The sequence below is a fragment of the Ursus maritimus genome, unplaced genomic scaffold (assembly GCF_017311325.1).
Source record: "Ursus maritimus isolate PB19 unplaced genomic scaffold, ASM1731132v1 scaffold_26, whole genome shotgun sequence".
Lineage (NCBI taxonomy): Eukaryota > Metazoa > Chordata > Mammalia > Carnivora > Ursidae > Ursus > Ursus maritimus.
Genome location: NW_024425119.1, coordinates 637795 through 658302, shown reverse-complemented (window position 1 = coordinate 658302; position 20508 = coordinate 637795). Strand labels below are relative to the sequence as shown.

Below are 20508 nucleotides of genomic sequence, written 5' to 3'. Positions count from 1 at the left end.
TTCTACCAATTTATGAAGATAAAGAAGTATTTACTGAGTGCTTATCAATGGCAAGCACTTTCATATCAGTTATTCCAACTTTCTTTCAATAATCCTGTGATGCTTCCATTTTCACAAACGAAGAAAAAGAAATTACACAACTTGCCCAAGATCAAACAAGTATATTAAGTGGTCCAATAAGACCCGAGCCCATACCTGCCTGATTCCAAAGCACCTGCTCTGTTCTCCTGCCCCACTGACTTTGTAAAGCTTCCTTTACAAGCTAATACTATGACCAGGATCTACTTACATTTTCTTCTGCTGCTCAATCTGCTTTTCTTTCTTCTCATAGTATTCCATAATCTTCAGTCTTTGGGTTTGCACAAGACGACCTTTCTCAATGTTGAACTCTTCCTCCGCCTATCAAGGAAACAATGATTATTAATTCATTCAGATTTTGAGTTTTATTTTAAGCAGCTGGTAACCAGCAGCACCCTATTCCATATCAAAAACAGTAAGTTTATTATGACTTGTCTTCCAAATTTATTTCTAATTTATTCAAAAGGGATAACCAGTGATTTTCATCATAAACAATGAACCAGAAAACCAAAAATTTGGCCAAGGATCATAGTAGCCAGGGCAGCCTGGCTTAGTTGGTAGAGCATACCACTCTTGATCTCAGGGTCATGAGTTTAAGCCCCACACTGGGTGTGGAGCCTACTTAAAATAAAAATTAAAAAAAAAAAAAAGATAATAGTACCTAGTCACAAAGTTACAAAGGATATATTCAGATAGAAGATTCTGTATGTGAAAAAAAATCATTATGTATTCTAAATTTAATCCATTTGACTACAGAATTAGAAGACCTGGGTTACTGCCTAAAAAAATTTGGTCAAGTAATCTCAGTCTTAGTCCTCCCTTATAAAAAAATTAAAATAGTATTCTTCGGGTGCCTGGGTAGCTCAGTTGGTTAAGTGTCTGACTCTTGATTTCAGCTCAGATACATGATCTCAGGGTTGTGAGATCAAGTCTCACGTTGGGCTCCAGGCTCGGCGTAGAGTCGGCTTGGGATTCTTTCTCTCCATCTGCCTCTCCCTCCCCACCTCCCTTAAAAAAATAAATAAATAAAATGGTATTCTTTTCTCATAGGTCAAATAAATAAGATAAATCTAACAGTCCTTTTAAAATTATAAGTTATATAAATCTAAGTTGTTTATTATTATCGAGCAGTTACTTTTTAATTTTTTAAAATTTTTTCTACTTTACTTGGAATACAAAGCAACATCACAGTTTCAGATCATTAAATAAATAAATGTGGTGATACAGTACGACAACAATCATGACCTGAATTCTGGGAGTAAGTAGTTTTCTCGTTCAGGGGTAGGGGGAACCACATTACTCATACTCAGCTACCAGAGGGTCTGGCTTTAACTCAATGGCTGGAAGGAGTACCAGTCCTGCTCAACCATCCATGAATCTTTTTTTTTTTAAAGTACCTCTATGCCCAGCATGAGGCTGGAACTCGTGACCCTGAGATTAAGAGTCCCATGTTCTACCGACTGAGCCAGCCAGGCGCCCCCAACCATGAACCTTCATCACAGCAAACTGGAATCTTCAATTTCAAACTAATTATAGGAAGAGAGAATAACTCTAGCCTGACATAAATTGACCTAGATGACTACTAAAGTGTCCTCCATTGATAAGTTGTCAAAATCTTCAGAGTGACTGTTGGAGCAAGGAGGCTTTCACGTGCTCCCAGTTATATAGTGTGCAAAAGCTAATAAGCATTAGTCCTGCTAGAGCACCTCGTGCTACCCCTTGAAGACTGCCTGTACATGTATACAACATGCCTGTCACAGTCCCAGCTGTTACTGTGGTAAGGTCATCTTCTGCACCTCGTGTTTTCCCGATGACAACACCAAATGTGCGACAGAACGAAGCCAGAAAACCTAGAGTATTAGCCCAAAGTGCCCCCTGACCAGTCACCATGTTCAAAATCCTTAATACCTCCACAGAATTCAGAAAGGAGGTTTCTACTTTATATAAATATAAATGAAGGTTAAACCTCCAACATTTTTGGGCACTCAGTAAGGAAAATTCTTATTACTAAATGTAAATCAAATACAGAAAGACTTTGAATGAAAACCTAGAATATATTTTATAAAGAAGTTTACAGTAACTGCTCTACATTTAAAAATAGCATTTTAACAGACAAACTAGCTTACGATTAAGTTTTTTTGGGGGGAGAATATACTTAGGATATCAAACAGAAATCAAAGTGTGGAATACTATAGAATATACAGGAGAATTAAAGGGAAATACTCAAAGAGAAGGAAAAAGCCGTCTAACTAGAACACACAGAGAAAGCATACTGTGTCTGCTCCCGGACTAGAACTAAGCGGCCAAAGTGAGCACTTAGCACACTGTCAAGGAAACAGTTCTGCCTTCCACCAGCGCAGACGCCACCAGAACAGTGACGGAGGCCACTGGAGGAACACGACAGGACAGCCCTCTTCCAGCAGTGTATCACCATCACAGGCCTGGGGCTATCTGGACAGCTGACTACTGCTGAAAGAGTGGTTATTTTTTTAAAAGGTGATCATACCAGTGTACCACATGTCTATGATTTTTCGCAGTATGAAATGATTTTGGAAAGTTAGCTAGAGTGGTCCACTTGAATGTGTAACAGCTGGCACAAGTATTTGAGCTTTCATATTCTAGAAGAAATGCCTGGGACACTCGGGTGGCTTAGTCAGTTAAGCGTCTGACTTCGGCTCAGGTCATAATCTTGGGGTCCTGGGACTGAGCCCTGCAGTGGGCTCCCTGCTCAGCGGGAAGTCTGCTTCTCCCTCTCCCTCTGTACCTCCCCCTGCTCATGCTCTCTCTCTCTCTCTCAAATAAATAAAATCCTTACAAATAATGAAAAGAAATGCCTACCTTTTTTTAATACCTATCATGGGAAATAAACACAGATGATTGTGTTATATGAGATTTTTTAAGATTTTATTTATTTATTGGCCAGAGAGTGAGAGAGAGAACAAGTGAGAGCACAAGCAGGGGGAGTGGCAGGTAGAGGGAGAAGCAGGCTCCCCAGTGACAGGGAGCCCGATGTGGGGCTCGATCCCAGGACCCTGAAATCATGACCTGAGCCAAAGGCAGACGCTTAACTGACTGAGCCACCCAGGTGTCCCGAGATAAGACTATTTCAAATAGGAACACATTTATCAGCTGGAACAGAATTTCTAAATTTGTCCCAGAGGAAAATAAGGGCACCAGTCATACAAGAAACTGAATTGCTCCTATGACCATCAAACAAAATTAAACGATACTCTATCAGCTGTTATACAGTAGTGGTAGGCAGAATAGTCTTTTCTTCCTTAAATGATACATTTCTTTTTAGGGTTTTATTTTTAAAAAATCTACACTGGAGCTCAGGAGCACTGTGAACAGGGGCACGCTGTGCTAGAGCTCTCAGAGCTCTTGGGGGGAAATGCTGATAGCACTGACAACCGCCACCCTCTGCGCCAGCACTGTACAGCTCATCTCCACACCAGCGGCCTCTGCCTGAGCTGCCATTATGCCCGGTACCTGCTGTGGGAGACCTGTGTGTCTGACTGCCCTTCTGGGTACAACACGGCAAGAGGAGCTGGTCAACAATGTCACTGCTGCAGCACCTGCCAGGGCACAGGACCTTACTCCTGCACGTCATGGGACACCAACCTCGTTCTGTCCCACTTGGCACCTGCAGCACCACCTGCTTCCCAGGGCACTATCTTCATGACAACCGTGCTTGTCAGCACAGGTATTTATTTACTTATTTATTTATTTATTTATTTATAAGATTTTATTTACTCACTTGAGAGAGCAAGCGCATACAAGCAGGGGAGAGGGAGAAGCAGGTCCCCGCTGAGCAGGGAACCCGCCGACGTGGGGCTCAATCCCAGGACCCAGAGATCATGACCCGAGCTGAAGGCAGACACTTAGCCACCCAGGTGTCCCTGTCAATGTGGGTTTTTAAAAATGACCTTTCTACCCTTCCCTGCTCTTCTGGAGTCACTGAAGGAAATATGAAGTTCTTGTTTCCATACTCTCACCTGATAGCCTTTAAAAAAAAAAAAAAACTAAGCTACAAAGGCGTATAAATGCCATTAACAGATTATAACTCAGGTATCGGCTTAACTAGGAAGTGCTGGGCAAGGGATCTCCTCTGTAAGTAGCAGCTGTGTGACCTTGGGCCAGTCATTTAGGTTCTCTGTTCTCTAGCTAGCTCATTTTAAAAATAAAAGTTTTTGTCTATTGAAAGAAGGGGGGAGGGAGGAAGGATGGATGGAAGGAAGGGAGGGAGGGAGGAACTCTACACCCAACATGGGGCTCAAACTCACAACCCTAAGATTAAAAGTTGCATGCTCTACCGACTGAGCCAGCCAGGCACACCCATTAAAATTTTTTTTAAAGATTTTATTTATTTATTTGACAGAGAGACAGCCAGCGAGAGAGGGAACACAGGCAGGGGGAGTGAGAGAGGGAGAGCAGGCTCCCAGCGGAGGAGTCTGTTGTGGGGCTTGATCCCAGAATGCCGGGATCACGCCCTGAGCCGAAGGCAGACGCTTAACGACTGCGCTACCCAGGCGCCCCCCATTAAATGATAATTTAAATAGTTCAAGGTTTCACAGAATTTTACTCCTAGAACACCAAGAACACACAATTTTAAGGCTGTACTGATAATTAACAAATGTAACTACAGTAGAATGAATAAAAAAGATAATGAAGGGGTGTGTGGGTGATTCAGTCAGTAAGGCATCTGCCTTTGGCTCAGGTCATGATCCCTGTGTCCTGGGCACCCTGCTCAGTGGGGAGTCTACTTCTCCCTCTCCCTCTTCCTCTTCCCCAGCTTGCACTCACTCCCACTCTCAAATAAATAAAATATTAAAAAAAAAAAAAAAGAAAAGAAACTAAAGTTATATTTTAAAAAAAGATAATGAAAATAGTGTATTAAACAATATATTCTGGCCCATTGTGGTTATATCCAGGGAAAATAACAACTTGATATACTGTGTATAAACAAAGTGCAACTGGAAACATAAAATTTCAAAATGCTGACCAAGTATCACCTCTGTAATGGACAGGGGCTTTCATTTTATACCTTATACACTTCCAATTTTTTTTTTTTTGCAACAAGCACAAATTAATAAGAAAAATAACAACATAAAAATACTATACCCTCCCCTAACCAACTATCATAATTAGACATAGATGCTAAATGCCTGGATTCCAGATTCCATGAGAAAATTTATTCATTACTTTTCTACTCCCTACCATAAAATTTCAGGACACTTATTAGCAATCAGAATGTTTAGAAAGGAAATTTTACTTACTTACTTATTTATTTTCAAAGTTTATTGAGCAATAGCACAAAGCTCCTGAAGAGGGAAGGGACCCGAGAAGGTTGCCCAGGAAAATTTATTTTTTACATTAAAGATAAGACACATTCTTAGCAGTCCTATGCAATGTGTTGTTAAGCAATTTTACTAATTACTGCTTAGCAAAGCCACACTATGACATTTTGAGAACTTCTTAAACCTAGAAGATAGAATCTCACCTTCGCATCTATTTCCTCTGCTTTCTCATTGGCTTCTTGTTCAATAAAAGCCATCATATGCTTAATCTAAAGGAAGAAGAAAAGGTTATTTTATTTTTGACTATAACAAAAAATATATACACCTACCTTTTCTGATTCATTCAACAATCACTTATTGAAGGCATATTATGTGCCAGGCATTGTATACAAGGATAAATGAGATAATTTCTGGTTTCAGGTACCTTACAATCAGGAATTTGCTCTAGCGAATGGACCAGACACAATATTCAGTATCACAGGACATTATCCTACTCTCAAGGAATGTGGAGTTTATGGGGGAGGGAGGACTGAATATATATCCTCCTCTATACCCCTTTTAGCCAGCATCCTCTTTTTCTCTTCTCCATCTACAATTAAACAGATCTATATTTACCTTTTCAACTTTTTTTTTTAAGATTTATTTTTAAGTGATCTCTACACACAACATAGAGCTCAAACTCACAACCCCAAGATCAAGAATCGCATGTTCTACTGACTGAGCCAGCCAGGTGCTCCATACTTTTTCAACTTTCTTACCTCCTACTCTCGACATACTTCAATCTGATTTTTACCCCCTCCACTTCACTGAAATTACTCTCATAAAATGACAATAATCTCCTACCCCTTAAATCTTGGCTTTAATCCGTCTTTCAGCACCTCTTGATATGCTGGTCAACCCTCCTTTTTTTTTTTTTTTTTTTTAAGATTTTATTTATTTATTGACAGAGACAGCCAGCGAGAGAGGGAACACAGCAGGAAGAGTGGGAGAGGAAGAAGCAGGCTCCCAGCGGAGGAGCCTGATGTGGGGCTCGATCCCAGAACGCTGGGATCACGCCCTGAGCCGAAGGCAGACGCTTAAGGACTGCGACACCCAGGCACCCCCAACCCTCCCTTTTTGAACAAGAACAATCTCTTCCCTTTGCTTTCATGACTTCCTTGTTCTTCTTTGGGGCCACCCTCTTCTCCTTCTGCCTCCTAGACTGCTCTTTTTTAGAGAGCCTACTCACAGCAGCCTAAATCCAACACACTCAATAATGAACTGCTAATCACTCTCTTCTCCTCTGCTCGCTTTGAGCTCTATCTTGAGGATTAGCACCAACATCTGACTTTGACTCTTCCTTGTACCTCAGTCCTCACATCCAATGAGCCAGCAAGTGCTATCAATTCTCTCTCTAATAGCTCTTTAATTTGTCCACATTTCTCCTAGTCTTTGCTACCACCCTCTCAGCTGAATTACTACAACAGCTTCCAAATTTGTTTTCCTGCCCTCAGCCTTGTTTCCTCTCTAATCAACTTAACACTGCAACCAGAAAGATCCTTTAAAAAGGCTTGTTTCATCATGTATCACACTTTCCCCCCCAACTCCCCGCTTTATGATAAAGTGCAAAGATTTTAGAAGGTACATGATCTGGTCAATGCTTACCTTGCCAGCATCATATGACACATAACCTTCACCACTTGTCACCCTTCAGACTCTTGGCTCCTGTCCTACTAAACTTATTTCATTTTTTCTGTTCCTTGATTTCACCACTCTTTTCCTCTTTTCCAAGACTTCAAATATGCTGTTCCTTCCACTTGGAATCTCTCCTCCCTCCTTCACCTGGCTAACTTCTCAGGATTCAGCTTGCTTAACTGTCACCTCCTTTGGAAAATGTTTTCTGAACTTCTCACCAATGTGCACCTAGGGCACTCTGCACTTCCTCTACCTAAACACATATTCGTAATTCCTTGCTTACTTGTCCCCATCCACAGCTAAACTATAAGGCAAGGTACTTGTTAAAAGGCTTTGGATCTCTGGCTACAATCAGAGAATAAAATCCACTGAAGTCTTCTGAATGGGGCTTGGGGTCATTGATCCCATTTAGACTCATAAATGAAGTTTTGTTTTTTTAGACTCATAAATGAAGTACTATCTCTAGTGGAAGATGTAAAACACACCCAAGTGAATATACAGGTACTACAGCTAATCAAACTCACTGGTAGTTTCATTTCACAGGGGCTCGATCTGAAAGAAATGATGAGTAAAAAAAAGATGATTTTAAAAATACCAATAATCTCTAGGTTACTAATCATTGTGTTTATTTTTTAAAAAGACTTTAATTATTTGAGAGAGAGAAAGAGCACGCATGCGGGGTTAGGGGCAGAGGGAGAGACGGAATCTCAAGCAGACTCTGAGCTGAGCTCCAAGCCCGAAGCAGGGCTCTATCTCACCACCCTGAGATGACCTGAGCCAAAATCAAGAGTCAGATGTTTAACTGACTGAACCATCCAGGATCCCCTAATTCACCATATTTATTAATTCTCCCACTTAGGGTAAGCTCCACGAATATTGAGATCTTACTTTTTATATCACCATAACACCAGAACATGGAATGACTGCCCCTACAGTGGGTGCTCAATAAACGTTTGTGAATGAATGAGAACCTGTTGGTATTTTAAGCCTCCTGAGATATCCCAAGTACTTTTTAGAGTTTAACAATCTAGTAACAATTCCCAGCTTCTCCATGTACCACAAAGATATCATAAATCTAATGTACACACAGGTGTACAAAAGTGAGTTAGGATTTGTTTTACAACAATGTGAATATACTTAACACTACTAAACTATACAGCTAAAAATGGTTAAGATGAGTAAGTTTCATTATGTATTTTATACATCTTTTACAAAGGGCATTGATGGGGCACTTGGGTGGCTCAGTTGGTTAAATGCCTGCCTCTGACTCAGGTTGTGATCCCAGGGTCCTGGGATCAACCCCGCATCAGGCTCCCTGCTCAGCGGGGAGTCTGCTTCTGCTTCTCCCCCTCCCCACTCCCTTGCTTGCACTCTCTGTCAAATGAATAAATAAAATCTTAAAAAATAAATAAAATAAAAAGGACATTATTAGGGGTGCCTGGGTGGCTCAGTTGGTTTAGCGTCTGCCTTTGGCTCAGGTCATAATCCCAGGGTCTTGGGATGGAGCCCTGCGTCCGCTCAGCAGGGAGCCTGCTTCTCCCTATCGTGCACACTCTGTCTAATAAGTATTTTTAAAAAATAAAAAAATAAAAACCGCATTAATGATACAACCTCATGGCATCAAAGTCTTAAAGAAAAAACAGTATGGTTTGAAAGGGAAGATTTCTTTTTCGTCAAAATTCTTAGCAGTTACCCTATGCATGAGGAACCAAAATAATTATGATAATCAAAGCCTATTTCATAGGTAATACAAATTTATAAAATCTCAGGCCTTGAAATATTTGGGGTACCGAATCCAGAGGTACCTAGTATAGAAAATCACTGTGACCTTGCTAAAAGGATTAGTCCCCCCAGATTTGTGTGTTCATGGTAAGGAATGCTATCTCCACAAGTTCTGTCTGAAGCCTTACTGAACTCAGTTTGGAATTTTAAAAGTAATTTAAATACAGTAATCAAAACAGGTATTTATAAATGCTACAAGGCACGGTGGGTCTGTAGAGGTGAACTCTGATTCAAACCTGCATTAACCTGCATTATCTGCCTTTATCACTCATGCTGGACCTTCTACTACCAGATTTGACTAGATCAGCACAGCCTAGAGCAAAACACGTTCATTTTAACCCGGGTCAGAGAAGCCTATTTACAGCCAACATGATCACGTTCTGTCTTCAAGAGTTCCAACAAGAAAAATAGTCAAGCCCTTCAGGACATTTAACTCCACCCCTAAGGCAGAAAAATCTGGCCTTTAAAAGATACTTTTCATCTTCCTGCTAACCCTACTGGGTTTTAAGTTTTTTGAAGTCAGATGCCTTCAAAATTTGGATGAAGTAAATAACAATACTCCCAGAAAAAAAGCAAATATACATAAATATTTTAATACAATGGGGAAGAAGTCAGAGAATCCACAATTTATAAGCCCTTATTATGTGCTTGGTGCCTGGTCTATTCACTGTTGAGAATATGGGAAACAAAACACACTGCCCTTATGGAGCTTACATGTAGAGAGGAGGGGTAGAGACCATAGATTTCTTCATCTTTCAATTTTATAGAAAGAAAAAATGGTTTTGGTCTAGATTCCAAGGAAATACACCACTTTATATTTTTTCTGGGGAAGACTTATTCTTCAATGTATTATAACAAAGGGGTGGGCAGGATGATGAAGGAACACGTGGAAAAAGAGAATCAGCACTGTAACTGTGACTACCAGAAGATGTGAAGGACACTGTACTTTTCCACTGCACCAAGTTTTTCCTATAGTAAAAATCAGAAGAAGCAGTAATAAATATAAAAACCCCATTGTTTTGTAAGAATATTGTAAGATTTCTTAATCTTCTCCATAGATGCTATTTTTGTTACACGATTTCCCCTTTGTGATGATTAGCACAAAATGTGAATGAAGAAACGCTCCACTTTTCTCAGTGCACATTAGACTAATAATAAAATGCAAAGTCATTTTCTAGGAAATGGAAATATCCAAGAAAAACACATTTTATTGCTCATTTAAGAAGATTCATAAGCCAGTGAGTGAGCTTTAGTCAGAGAATTTTCCTAGTACTTCAAAAAGAAATAGACTTAGTTCTCTAAACTATGTAAAGATTAAATTGCAGGCATAAGCTTCCTTCTCTGAAAAATCTATTGGCAATATGAGTGCTAAATTCAAGAACCCTGGTTTCAGAGTATCTCTGGCAGGGCAAACGGAAACCACTTTTTCCCATGTTTGTTACAGGCCTATCAATGCCAATATATTATCCTGGGAGTCTTTCGAAGTGTAACTTTCTTAATGCCTAGAACCTGAAGTTATGGCACATAAAAAAAAAAATTAAGTTTCCCAGCACTGATACACTTGCAAAAATGATGTAGGTTCACGACTTCCATAATTCTTTCCATTAACCTTGACTGACTGACTTTGTGCCAAACACTGGCGCTGGGGTTCATAAATGTAAGGGAGGAATTATGCATTATTATTAATAAACATTAACGTACACACTAGTGAGAGACCAACCATTATAATTCATTATGATAGAGGAGGTTCTTCCAAAATGAAGATTAACAGTTCAATGAATGACCTCGAAACAACATTGGAAGCAACTCCCGTCAGCACTCTTTATCGTACTGTGAACCCTTCCCTCAGGGTTAAAAATCAAGTGAAAAGTAGGTTTTCAATCCTTGCATTCAATTTGCATTTCAACCCTTACTTTCAATTTTCTGCTCTAACAACCACAGCCAAGTACCCTGGGAAAGTAGGGAACACAGAGGTGGGAGCCAAAAAGCCAGCATATTCAGGGAGGCGGCGCACAAAACCCCAGCTGAAGACACAGGAGCTGTGTGTGGACCAAACCCCCCTCCAGCAAACAGACTACTCAGCCCCGGAGACTTGGGGTAAGGGACCCTCCTCCCGCATCTGGGCTGCCCGAGGCCCGCGTCCTCCCTGAGCCGGGTTCCAGGCCGCCACCCCCGGACCCCCGCTGCGACTCGCCAGACCCTACCGCAGGTCCTCACCTGCTTTTGCACGTCAGCATCGCTGAGGGCCATGGCGAAAGCTGTGCTAAGCAGGACGCCCACTGCCTCTAGCTTAGGTTGAAACGGGGCGATGGAAGGAAGAAGAAAAGAAAATCCAGCGGAGGTTTCCGCTTGCTTCGCTTTATAACTCCGGCTTCCGGTTCCTGCCAGGTGACCGCGCAGCCCAGCCCTCTGAGCTTTCTCAGCCAGTGGAAGAGAGCGGGTCCGGGGAAGTCCCGCCCTGGCCCCGCCCCCTGGCTGGACGCCTGCGCAGGCGGCCTCTTCTCCGCCTCGTCCCAGTCCCTTTTACAGCTGGCTGGTGACTTCGGAGCTGTTTTCCTCAAGAGCGTATTCCCCAGTAGTAGATAGTTGAGGACTTCAGGCGTCTGAAATTAGCCGAATTCTGTGTATTTTTATAGTCTTTAAAGCTGTTGCATGTTTTTTTAAAAGTTTAATTATGTATTCTCAAATCAGAAATTATTATTTTGCTTTCCTGGCCTTAATGAAAACAAATAACACCAATATTTTATTTATTAATAGTTTTTATTTTTAGAAGTTTTAGATTTACAGAAAAATTAAGCGGATTGAGTTTTCATGTATTTTTCTCCCTCGCACACACAGATTCCCATATTAATATATTAGTATGACACATTTGTTACGATTAATTAAACAATGTTGATGTATTGACTCAAGTCCGTAATCATTCAGATTTCCTTAGTTTTAACCTAATGCTCATTTTCTGTTCCAGGATCCCATCCAGGATACTGGGCTTTATTTAACTGTCATGTCCCCTAAATTTCTTGGGTGTGACAGTTACTCAACCTTCCCTTTTTTTTATTAATTAACTTATTTAGTTGTCAGAGCACACAAGCAGGGGGAGTGGCAGGCTGACCAGGCAGCACGCAAAGGGAGAAGCAGGCTCTCCGCTGAGCAAGGACCCTGGGATCAGGACCTGAGCCAAAGACAGACACTTAACCTACTGAACCACCCAGGGGTCAGGGTACATGTATTTTTACCACCAACCTTTTATTTTGAAGAAATTTCAAATATAATAAATTGTAAGAACAGTGCAATAAACTCTATTTTCCTAGATTCACCAATTGTTAACATCTTGCTATTCGGCTTTATCACTTTTCATAAATCAAATTCAGGAAATTTAACAAGTCCATAATCAGATTTTGCCATATGTCCTACTAATATCTTTTGTAGAAATGTTTTTTCTCATGCTGAATCCAGTCCAAGATTACCTATTGTAACAATTGTCATGTCTTTTTTAGTCTCCTTTTTTTTTTTTTTTAAGATTTTATTTATTTATTTGACAGAGAGAGAGACAGCCAGCGAGAGAGGGAACACAAGCAGGGGGAGTGGGAGAGGAAGAAGCAGGCTCATAGCAGAGGAGCCTGATGTGGGACTCGATCCCATAATGCCAGGATCATGCCCTGAGCGAGAAGGCAGGCGTAACCACTGTACCGCGAAGCCCCTCCTTTTTTTTTTTTTAAAGATTTTATTTATTTGACAGAGTTAGAGACAGCCAGCGAGAGAGGGAACACAAGCAGGGGGAGTGGGAGAGGAAGAAGCAGGCTCCTAGCGGAGGAGCCTGATGTGAGGCTCGACCCCAGGACTCTGGGACCACGCCCTGAGCCAAAGGCAGACTCTTAACCACTGTGCCACCCAGGCGCCCCTCCTTTTTTTTTTTTTTTTTTTTTAAGATTTATTTATTTGAGAGAGAGTGAGAGAGCATGAGCAGCGGGGAGGAGCAAAAAGAGAGAGAGAGTCTTTTTTTTTTTTTAAGATTTTATTTATGTATTTGACCGAGAGAGAGAGACAGCCAGCAAGAGAGGGAACACAAACGGGGAGTGGGAGAGGAAGAAGCAGGTTCCCAGCAGAGCAGGGAGCCCGATGTGGGGCTTGATCCCAGGACCCTGGGATCGTGGCCTGAGCCAATGGCAGACACTTAACGACTGAGCCACCCAGGCGCCCCAGGGAGAGAGAGTCGTAAACAGACTCTTCACTGAGTGCTGAGCTCAGGTGCTCAATTCCACAACGCTGAGATCAGGACCTGAGCCAAAACCAAAAGTCTGATGCTTAACCGACTACACCATCCAGGCGCCCCCTTTTAGTCTCCTTTAATATGGGATGGTTCCTCAGACTTTGTCTTTCCTGATAGTGACATTTTTGAAGAGTTCCACACATTCGAAGAGGCCAGTTGTAGAAAGTCCATCAGTTTGGTTTTGTCAGATAGTTTTCTCATAATTAGATTATGGTTATGCATTTTGGAAAGAGTACTACATCCGTGATAGTGTATCCTCAGTGCATATCAGAAAAGTACATTTGTCCTTTAATGAGAATGGTACACACATTTTTTTAAAAAAGATTTTATTTATTTCTTTGACAGAGAGAGAGGCCTAGAGAGAGGGAACACAAGCAGGGGGAGTGGGAGAGGGAGAAGCTGGCTTCCCGCTGAGCAGGGAGCCCGATGCCGATGCCGGGCTGGATCCCGGAACGCTGGGATCATGACCTGAGCCAAAGGCAGACGCCTAACGACTGAGCCACCCAGGTGCCCTGGTACACACATTTTTAAGGCTCTTAATACACATGCCAAATTGTTTCCCAGCTGTACTAGTGTACAGTAGTCTTCGTATTGTGTGACAGATTGGTGCACATATTTGAGAAAACTGTCACAGGACAGTAAAACTAAAAGAGCAACAGAAATCCATGCAGTTGACCTTAACTTGATTAGTAACTTTTTTAAGATTTTATTTATTCATTTGAGAGAGAGAGCACGCGTGCACAAGCAGAGAGAGGAGCAGAGAGAGAGGGAGAAGCAGGTTCTCTGAGCAGGGACCCTGATGCAGGGCTCGATCTCAGGGCCCTGGGATCATGACAGAGCCAAAGGAAGGTGCCCGACTGAGCCACCAACACACCCCTTCGTCAGTATTCTTATCAACTGAGCTAAACCAGTCGATAGGCTTATTTTTCTCATCTTGTTAGTTTCTGCATTAATAACTTCATTCTTTGCCATCCCAGAAGACAGATTTCTATGATGCCTCCTTCTAGTATCCCTAGGTCACTCATTTCAATTATAATCCCTCCTCCCATTTATTTTTACTGTTTTCTGCAAATAACCGGGGAGTGGGAGCAGCAATCTAAAGCGACATGCCTGATCATTGTGAAATTAATGTCTGGAACAGATATAGCACTGTCCGGATCAGTGTGCTTTTGGTTTATGGAAAACAGTGTGCTGATTTTTATGATTTATTTATTATTAATTTGAGACAATAAAAAGTAAAGTACAAAGAATAATTTAAATATTCATGTAGCATGTACCACCACCCAGAATCAACAATTAACATTTGTCACATTTGCTTTAAGACTTCATTTCTAAAGTAAAATAAATAGTTTTACAGATATAATTAACATTCCCTTTTGTGCAGCTTTCTCCTCCCTATGTTAATGCTCTTTACACTGCAGTATTTTGCTGATTCACCAAGGAATGGGCCAGGTCCTGTCTGATAAGAATATGGTAAGCTTCATAGAGACAGTCTCTGGAGTGAAAAAGTTATTATAAGTACAGTAAAAGATTAACTAGTTAGTAGTTTTCCAAATACAATTTCCTCCTATATTATTTTAGATCACTTTTCAGATAAATTCCAAAAATCCCACTCCTAGATAAGCCTATTTACTTATGGCTTCACAAAATCACTGTCCTAGATTCCTGTCAGGTTAGTCACAAAGAGATGGTTTCTGGGCTCATTGCCTCACCTGTTCCCAAGCAGACACTTCAGTCTGTGGCTTCAGAAATTAAACCATCAGAATAAACTAACACTTGAACTTCTTTGCGGGGGGTGAGGGGGAGTGGGTTGAAGTTGGGGTTGGGGGTGGTGCCTGGGTGGCTCAGTCGATTAAACAATCTCAGGGTAGGTGGTTCAAGGCCTTTGGGCTTTATTTGGCTTTATTTTACTAAAAATAAATTTTTAAAAATGTAAATCATCTCTGTCTTTGAATGTTGAAGAATTAGGTGGGTTTGGTTTTTTTTTAAGATTTTATTTTTAAGTAATTTCTACACTAAATGTGGGGCTCGAACTCCCAACCCGGAGACCAAGAGTCGCGTGCTCTACTGACTGAGCCAACCAAGTGCCCCTTGAACAATTAATCTTAAAAAGAAAAAACAAATGATACCAGAAAATAGTGAAATTCTAACTTAGGTGCCTGCACTTCCTACCATTTCCACCCGATTTTCCACACAACAGAGTGGTTTAAAACCCAGCTGGCATTTAGCCACTTCCCAATTTATATCCTCTAGTGGGTTCCATCTGCTTGTGAGTACTTTGCACTTCACACGGTCTGTGTGAGCGCGGCGCGGTCTGGCCCTGCTTACTTGTCTGACCTCATTGCTCTTCTTCCCTTTGCTCACCACCTTGTAGTTTTACTTTTCAGTTCCTGGAAAACACCAAGCTTTTTGCCTGAATTCTTTTTGTTCACTTATCACTTAGCTTTTCATTCTTTAAGGTCTCAACTTAAATTATCACCTCCTTAGAGCTTTTCATAAACTCTTTCACCTTCCTTTCTCTCCCAGTCCCTTGTTCACTTCAGGACATGTCACAGTTTTAAATTATTTTGGGTTTTTTTCCTCTTTCTTTTTAGGTTTTTGTCCGGTTCACCAATGAAAATGTCAGTTTCACAACAAAGACCATGTCTGATCTATTTATCACTGTTTTTGCCAGCATCCAGCACACTGCCTGGTACATAGTAGGGGTTCAATAACTAACTGATGAATGAGAATGAATAAAATGACTAGAATCTAGAGTTTAGATTTTATTTACTATTTTTTTAGACTTTAGATTTTATAATCACATCAGACTGCAGGCTAAGATTCTGTATAATTTAGAAGATCTGTCCAAAAAATAAAAAAGTCACAAAACCCATAAACTGCTGTGATTAAAGTAAAATAATTTCTGTAAAAGGACTATATTATTTTATACCATTTGCTGAATAGACTGTCACTTTCCCCATTGAATTGTCTTGACACTTCTGTCAAAAATCAATTGCCCATTCTGGACTTTGTATTCTGTTGCATTGGCCTATGTTCTATCCTTACACTGTGCATTCAAAAAATAAAATACTAAAGGAAACATTAAAACTGAAAGCAATCTGAAAGAAATTAACCGAACCACATATCAAATTGGTAACATAACCACAGAGGAGCATTTGTCATGTGACTTTTTAAAAAAATTTACGTATGGGACACATGGGTGTCTCAGTTAAGCGTCTGCCTTCGGCTCAGATCCTGGGATCCTGGGATCCAGTTGCACATGGGGCTCATTGCTCAGTGGGGAGCCTGCTTCTCCCTCTGCCTGCTGCCTGCTCTGCCCGCACCGCTCCCCTGCTTGTGCGTGTACGCTCTCTCTCTCTGACAAATAAATAAATAAAATCTTTAAGTAAAAAAGTTAAAGAAGATTAAAAAATTACAGACAATAAACTGCATAGACTGGGGTGCCTGGGTGGCTTGGTCTGTTGGGCAACTGCCTTCAGCTCAGGTCATGATCCTGGGGTCCTGGGATTGAGCCCCATGTGAGGCTTCCTCCTCAGCAGGGAGCCTGCTTCTGCTTCTCCCTCTCCCTCTCCCCTTCCCCCCACCCCTGCTTGTGCTTACTTGCGTCCCTCTCTCAAATAAATAAATAACATCTTTTAAAAAATAAACTGCATAGACCTAACAAAGTACAATTAGATGATTTCTTTTTTTTTTTAATGTTTTTTTATTATATTATGTTAGTCACCATACAGTACATCCCCGGTTTCCGATGTAAGGCTCGATGATTCATTAGTTGTGTTAGATGATTTCTGATACATGTGTGATCACCACCCCAATCAAGATAAAAACTATTTCTATTACCCTAGAGAGTTCCTTTCTAGTCAATGCCACACTTTCTGCCTCTAGGCAACAGTGTGCTGATTTCTATAACCATTGACTGATTTTGCCTATCCCTGAAATTCATATAAATGGAAACACGATTTGTTCATTTTTGTGTCTGGCTTCTTTCAGTTAACACAATATTTTTGAGGTTAATCCATATTGTCATGTGTGATGTTAACCTTAAGAATAAAACTGACAGGGTTTTTTTTGCCAGCAAAGATAGGTTTATTCAGAATAGCAGAGAATTGCAATTCAGGACATTTAAGCTCTGGCAAATCCAGAGAACAAAGGAGAGGACTGCTCTCTATTATAGAGGAATGGGATGTTATAAACAAAAAATCCATTGAGTAAACTGTGAGTTCTAAGTATAGTGGCTTTTCATTAGCTAAGTTGTGATAATTTTTCATTGGCTGGTTTTTTGCTGGGGGAAAAGAAAAATATATCCTCCTTCTACTGGCATAGTAAGGTAGTATGGACTTGCAAGGTACCCCCTCTTCCTTTTTAAAAATTTTATTTTGTATTTTTTAAAACATTTATTTATTTTGAGAGAGAGTGCACATGTGAGCATGGGGTGGGAGGGGCAGAGAGAGAGAGGAAGAGAATCTCAGGCAGAGTCTTCAGTGAGCATGGAGACAGCCTGGGGCTCAGTGCCATGACCCCGAGATCACGACCCCAAACGAAACCAAGAGTCAGATGCTTTAACCAACTATGCCATGTAGGTGCCCCTTTATTCATTTATTTATTATCATTATTTTTTAAGATTTTATTTCTTTGAAATAGAGCGCATGAGCAGGCAGAAGGGCAGAGAGAGAGGGGGAATTGGGCTCCTTGGGAGCCCGACAAGGGGCTTGATCCCAAGACCCTGAGATCATGACCCGAGCAGAAGGCAGACACTTCACCAACTGAGCCACCCAGGCACCCCAGCAGGTGCCCCTTTACATTTTATTTTTAAGTCTTTTTTTTTTTTTTAAGTAGTTGCCACATCCAGCATGGAGCCCAACATGGGGCTTGAACTCACAACTCTTGAGATCAAGACCTGAGCTGAAATCAAGAGTCAGACTCTTAACCGACTGAACCACCCAGGCACCCCTTTAAATTTTATTTTTAATTTATTTTTAAAGATTTTTATTTTATTTTAAATATTTTAAAGTAATCTACATACCCAACAACATAAAGGAACTCACAACCTGGATATCAAGAGTCACATGCTCCAAGGACTGAGCCAGCCAGGCCTCCCCCACCCTCCACCCTCCACCCAGCTTCGCATTGGATCTGCAATTGACAGATTGATAGGGCATGAGAGCTCCCCCTTCTGGCTTCTGACTCCGTTTTATCTGCCTATTTATTTTCAAAGGTTTTTTGTTTGTTTGTTTGTAATTTCTACACCTGACCTGGGGCTCCAAATCATGACCCTGAGATCAAGCGCTGCATGCTTTTCCAACTGAGCCAGCCAGGCATCCCTAATAACTCTATTTTAAATAAGGTTTCCTTTGATTAACTTTCACAATACCAATTATTCCTTTTTGTTTTATTGTTGAATAATTTCCATTGTGTGAATATGCTTGAAAAAGGCAACGTTATTTAAAAAACTGGGAGACTAAGAAAAGATGTAACAACCAAATGCATGATCCTGGTTTAAAAAACCGGCTGGTTCAGTCAGTGGAGCATGCAGTTCTTGATCTCAGGGTCCTGAGTTCACATCTCCTGTTGGAGATAGAGCCTACTTAAAAAAATAAAAAACAATTATAAAAGCCATTACTTGGCCAATTGAGGAAATTTAAATATCAACTGGTAATTAGGTACTACTAGGTAATTCATAGTTTTATTAGCTCACTAAGCCTTTTTTTTTTTTTTTTCAAAATCTCTGTCCAATTTCTCTGTTAATGGTGTTATAGTTCTCTCAGTCGCTCAGGCTTAAAGCTCTTGTAACACCAGCTCCAACCTTTTTGCTTCCACCCCTACCCACCCTCATATCATGGTTTTCAGCACTTTTTTTCACAGCTTTATTGAGACATAACTCATATACCATATGACTCACCTGTTTAAAGTATACACTTAAATGGTGTAAAAGTATATTCACAGGGTGTTCGACTGTCATCAAAATCAAACATTTTCATCACCTCTCCCAAAAAACTTTGTACCCATTAGCAGTCACTCCTCCTTAGGTTTTCATCACTTATGATCTGGCTGCTTACAACAGCCTTCCAACTCATCATCTTCATTGCTCTCCTTCTTTCAATTCATCTCATGTACATCACAGACAATTTAGTTTCTCTAAAGCATGGTTTATTTTTTATCTTGTAAAGATTTTATTTTATTTATTTACTTTTAAAGATTTTATTATTTATTTGACAGAGAGATACAGTGAGAGACGGAACATAAGCAGGGGGAGTGGGAGAGGGAGAAGCGGACTCCACACTGAGCAGGGAGCCGGAGGCGGGGCTCCATCCCAGGACCCCGGGATTATGACCTGAGCCGAAGGCAGATGCTTAACGACTGAGCCACCCAGGCGCCCCATTTTTTAAAAAAGATTTTATTTATTTATTTCAGAAAGAGAGCACAAGCACAGGGAGTGGCAAAGGGAGAAGCGGACTCCCTGCGGAGCAGGGAGCTACACTGGGCTCATCCCAGGGCCCCAGAATCATGACCTGAGCCGAAGGCACTTAACCGACTGAGCCACTCAGAGGCCCCTAAAGCATGGTTTAGATACAGCTTCTTAACTAGATACCTTCAGCGACTCCCCCAAAGGACGCTTGGATTCAAGTAAACAAACATCCATCAGCACACATACTGTTCTAGGCACTGTGCTAGGTGTCGTGAGCAAAATGGGTACTACTGAAGACGTCTTTAACGCTCTAGCGCCTGTGCTCAGGCAGTGCCCTCCGCCTAGAATGACCTCTTCACCCCACCTCACCCCCACCTCACAACTGCTAGAAAATTTTCCCAACTGTCAATGACCGTCTTCCCCGACAATTGACTGTGAACTCAGCAGCTCTCTAGAACTCTCCTGACAATTTTCTACCCCGTTCGCTTGCACACTTAAACCTCAATACTTGTTTACAGCCACAGAGCATTCTGTGGAAGCAACAATGCTCCTTTCCCCGGGAACTACCAGCTCCCACAGGATTTGTTTGTTTGTTTTTAAAGATTTTATTTATTTATTTGACAGAGTGAGAAAGCCAGCTAGAGAGGGAACACAAGCAGGGGGAGTGGGAGAGGAAGAAGCAGGCTCCCAGGAGGGAGCCCGATGTGGGGCTCGATCCCAGGCCATGGGATCACGCCCTGAGCCAACGGCAGAAGCTTAACTTTTGAGCCAGCTAGGCACTCCTCCCCACAGGATTTGATTCCTTAGAATCCCACCTCTCTTCCTCCAGTCATCAAAAACCTCCGTCACCCCGGAATCATAGATTTGAGCGACTCCTGGTAAGAGCGGGCTAAGAGAGGTCTCTTCCGGGTCACGTCTGCGCAGAGAGACCTCCGGGCCTCTATGATCCCTGCTTCCGCTCAGGAGAACAGAGCCCCCCCCCCCCCCCCCCCCCCCCCCCC

General features: G+C 41.4%; 1 protein-coding gene and 1 non-coding gene across 2 annotated transcripts in view; both read right to left on the bottom strand.

Annotated features, from left to right (window-relative positions):
- ATP6V1E1 (ATPase H+ transporting V1 subunit E1) overlaps window positions 1–11226 on the bottom strand; it is a 34588-nt gene extending 23362 nt beyond the window's left edge. The window contains exons 1-3 of the mRNA XM_008704815.2: window positions 11049–11226; window positions 5579–5644; window positions 290–399 (exon numbers count right to left, since the gene is read on the bottom strand). Of these exons, the coding sequence (XP_008703037.1) occupies window positions 290–399; window positions 5579–5644; window positions 11049–11081 (209 nt within the window). The 5' untranslated portion in view covers window positions 11082–11226. The remainder of the gene's footprint in view (window positions 1–289; window positions 400–5578; window positions 5645–11048) is intronic.
- LOC121105473 lies at window positions 2352–2552 on the bottom strand. The gene has a single exon (XR_005837999.1). It is a non-coding gene; the product is annotated as a small nucleolar RNA SNORA74 (small nucleolar RNA).
- Window positions 11227–20508: the final 9282 nt, after the last annotated feature.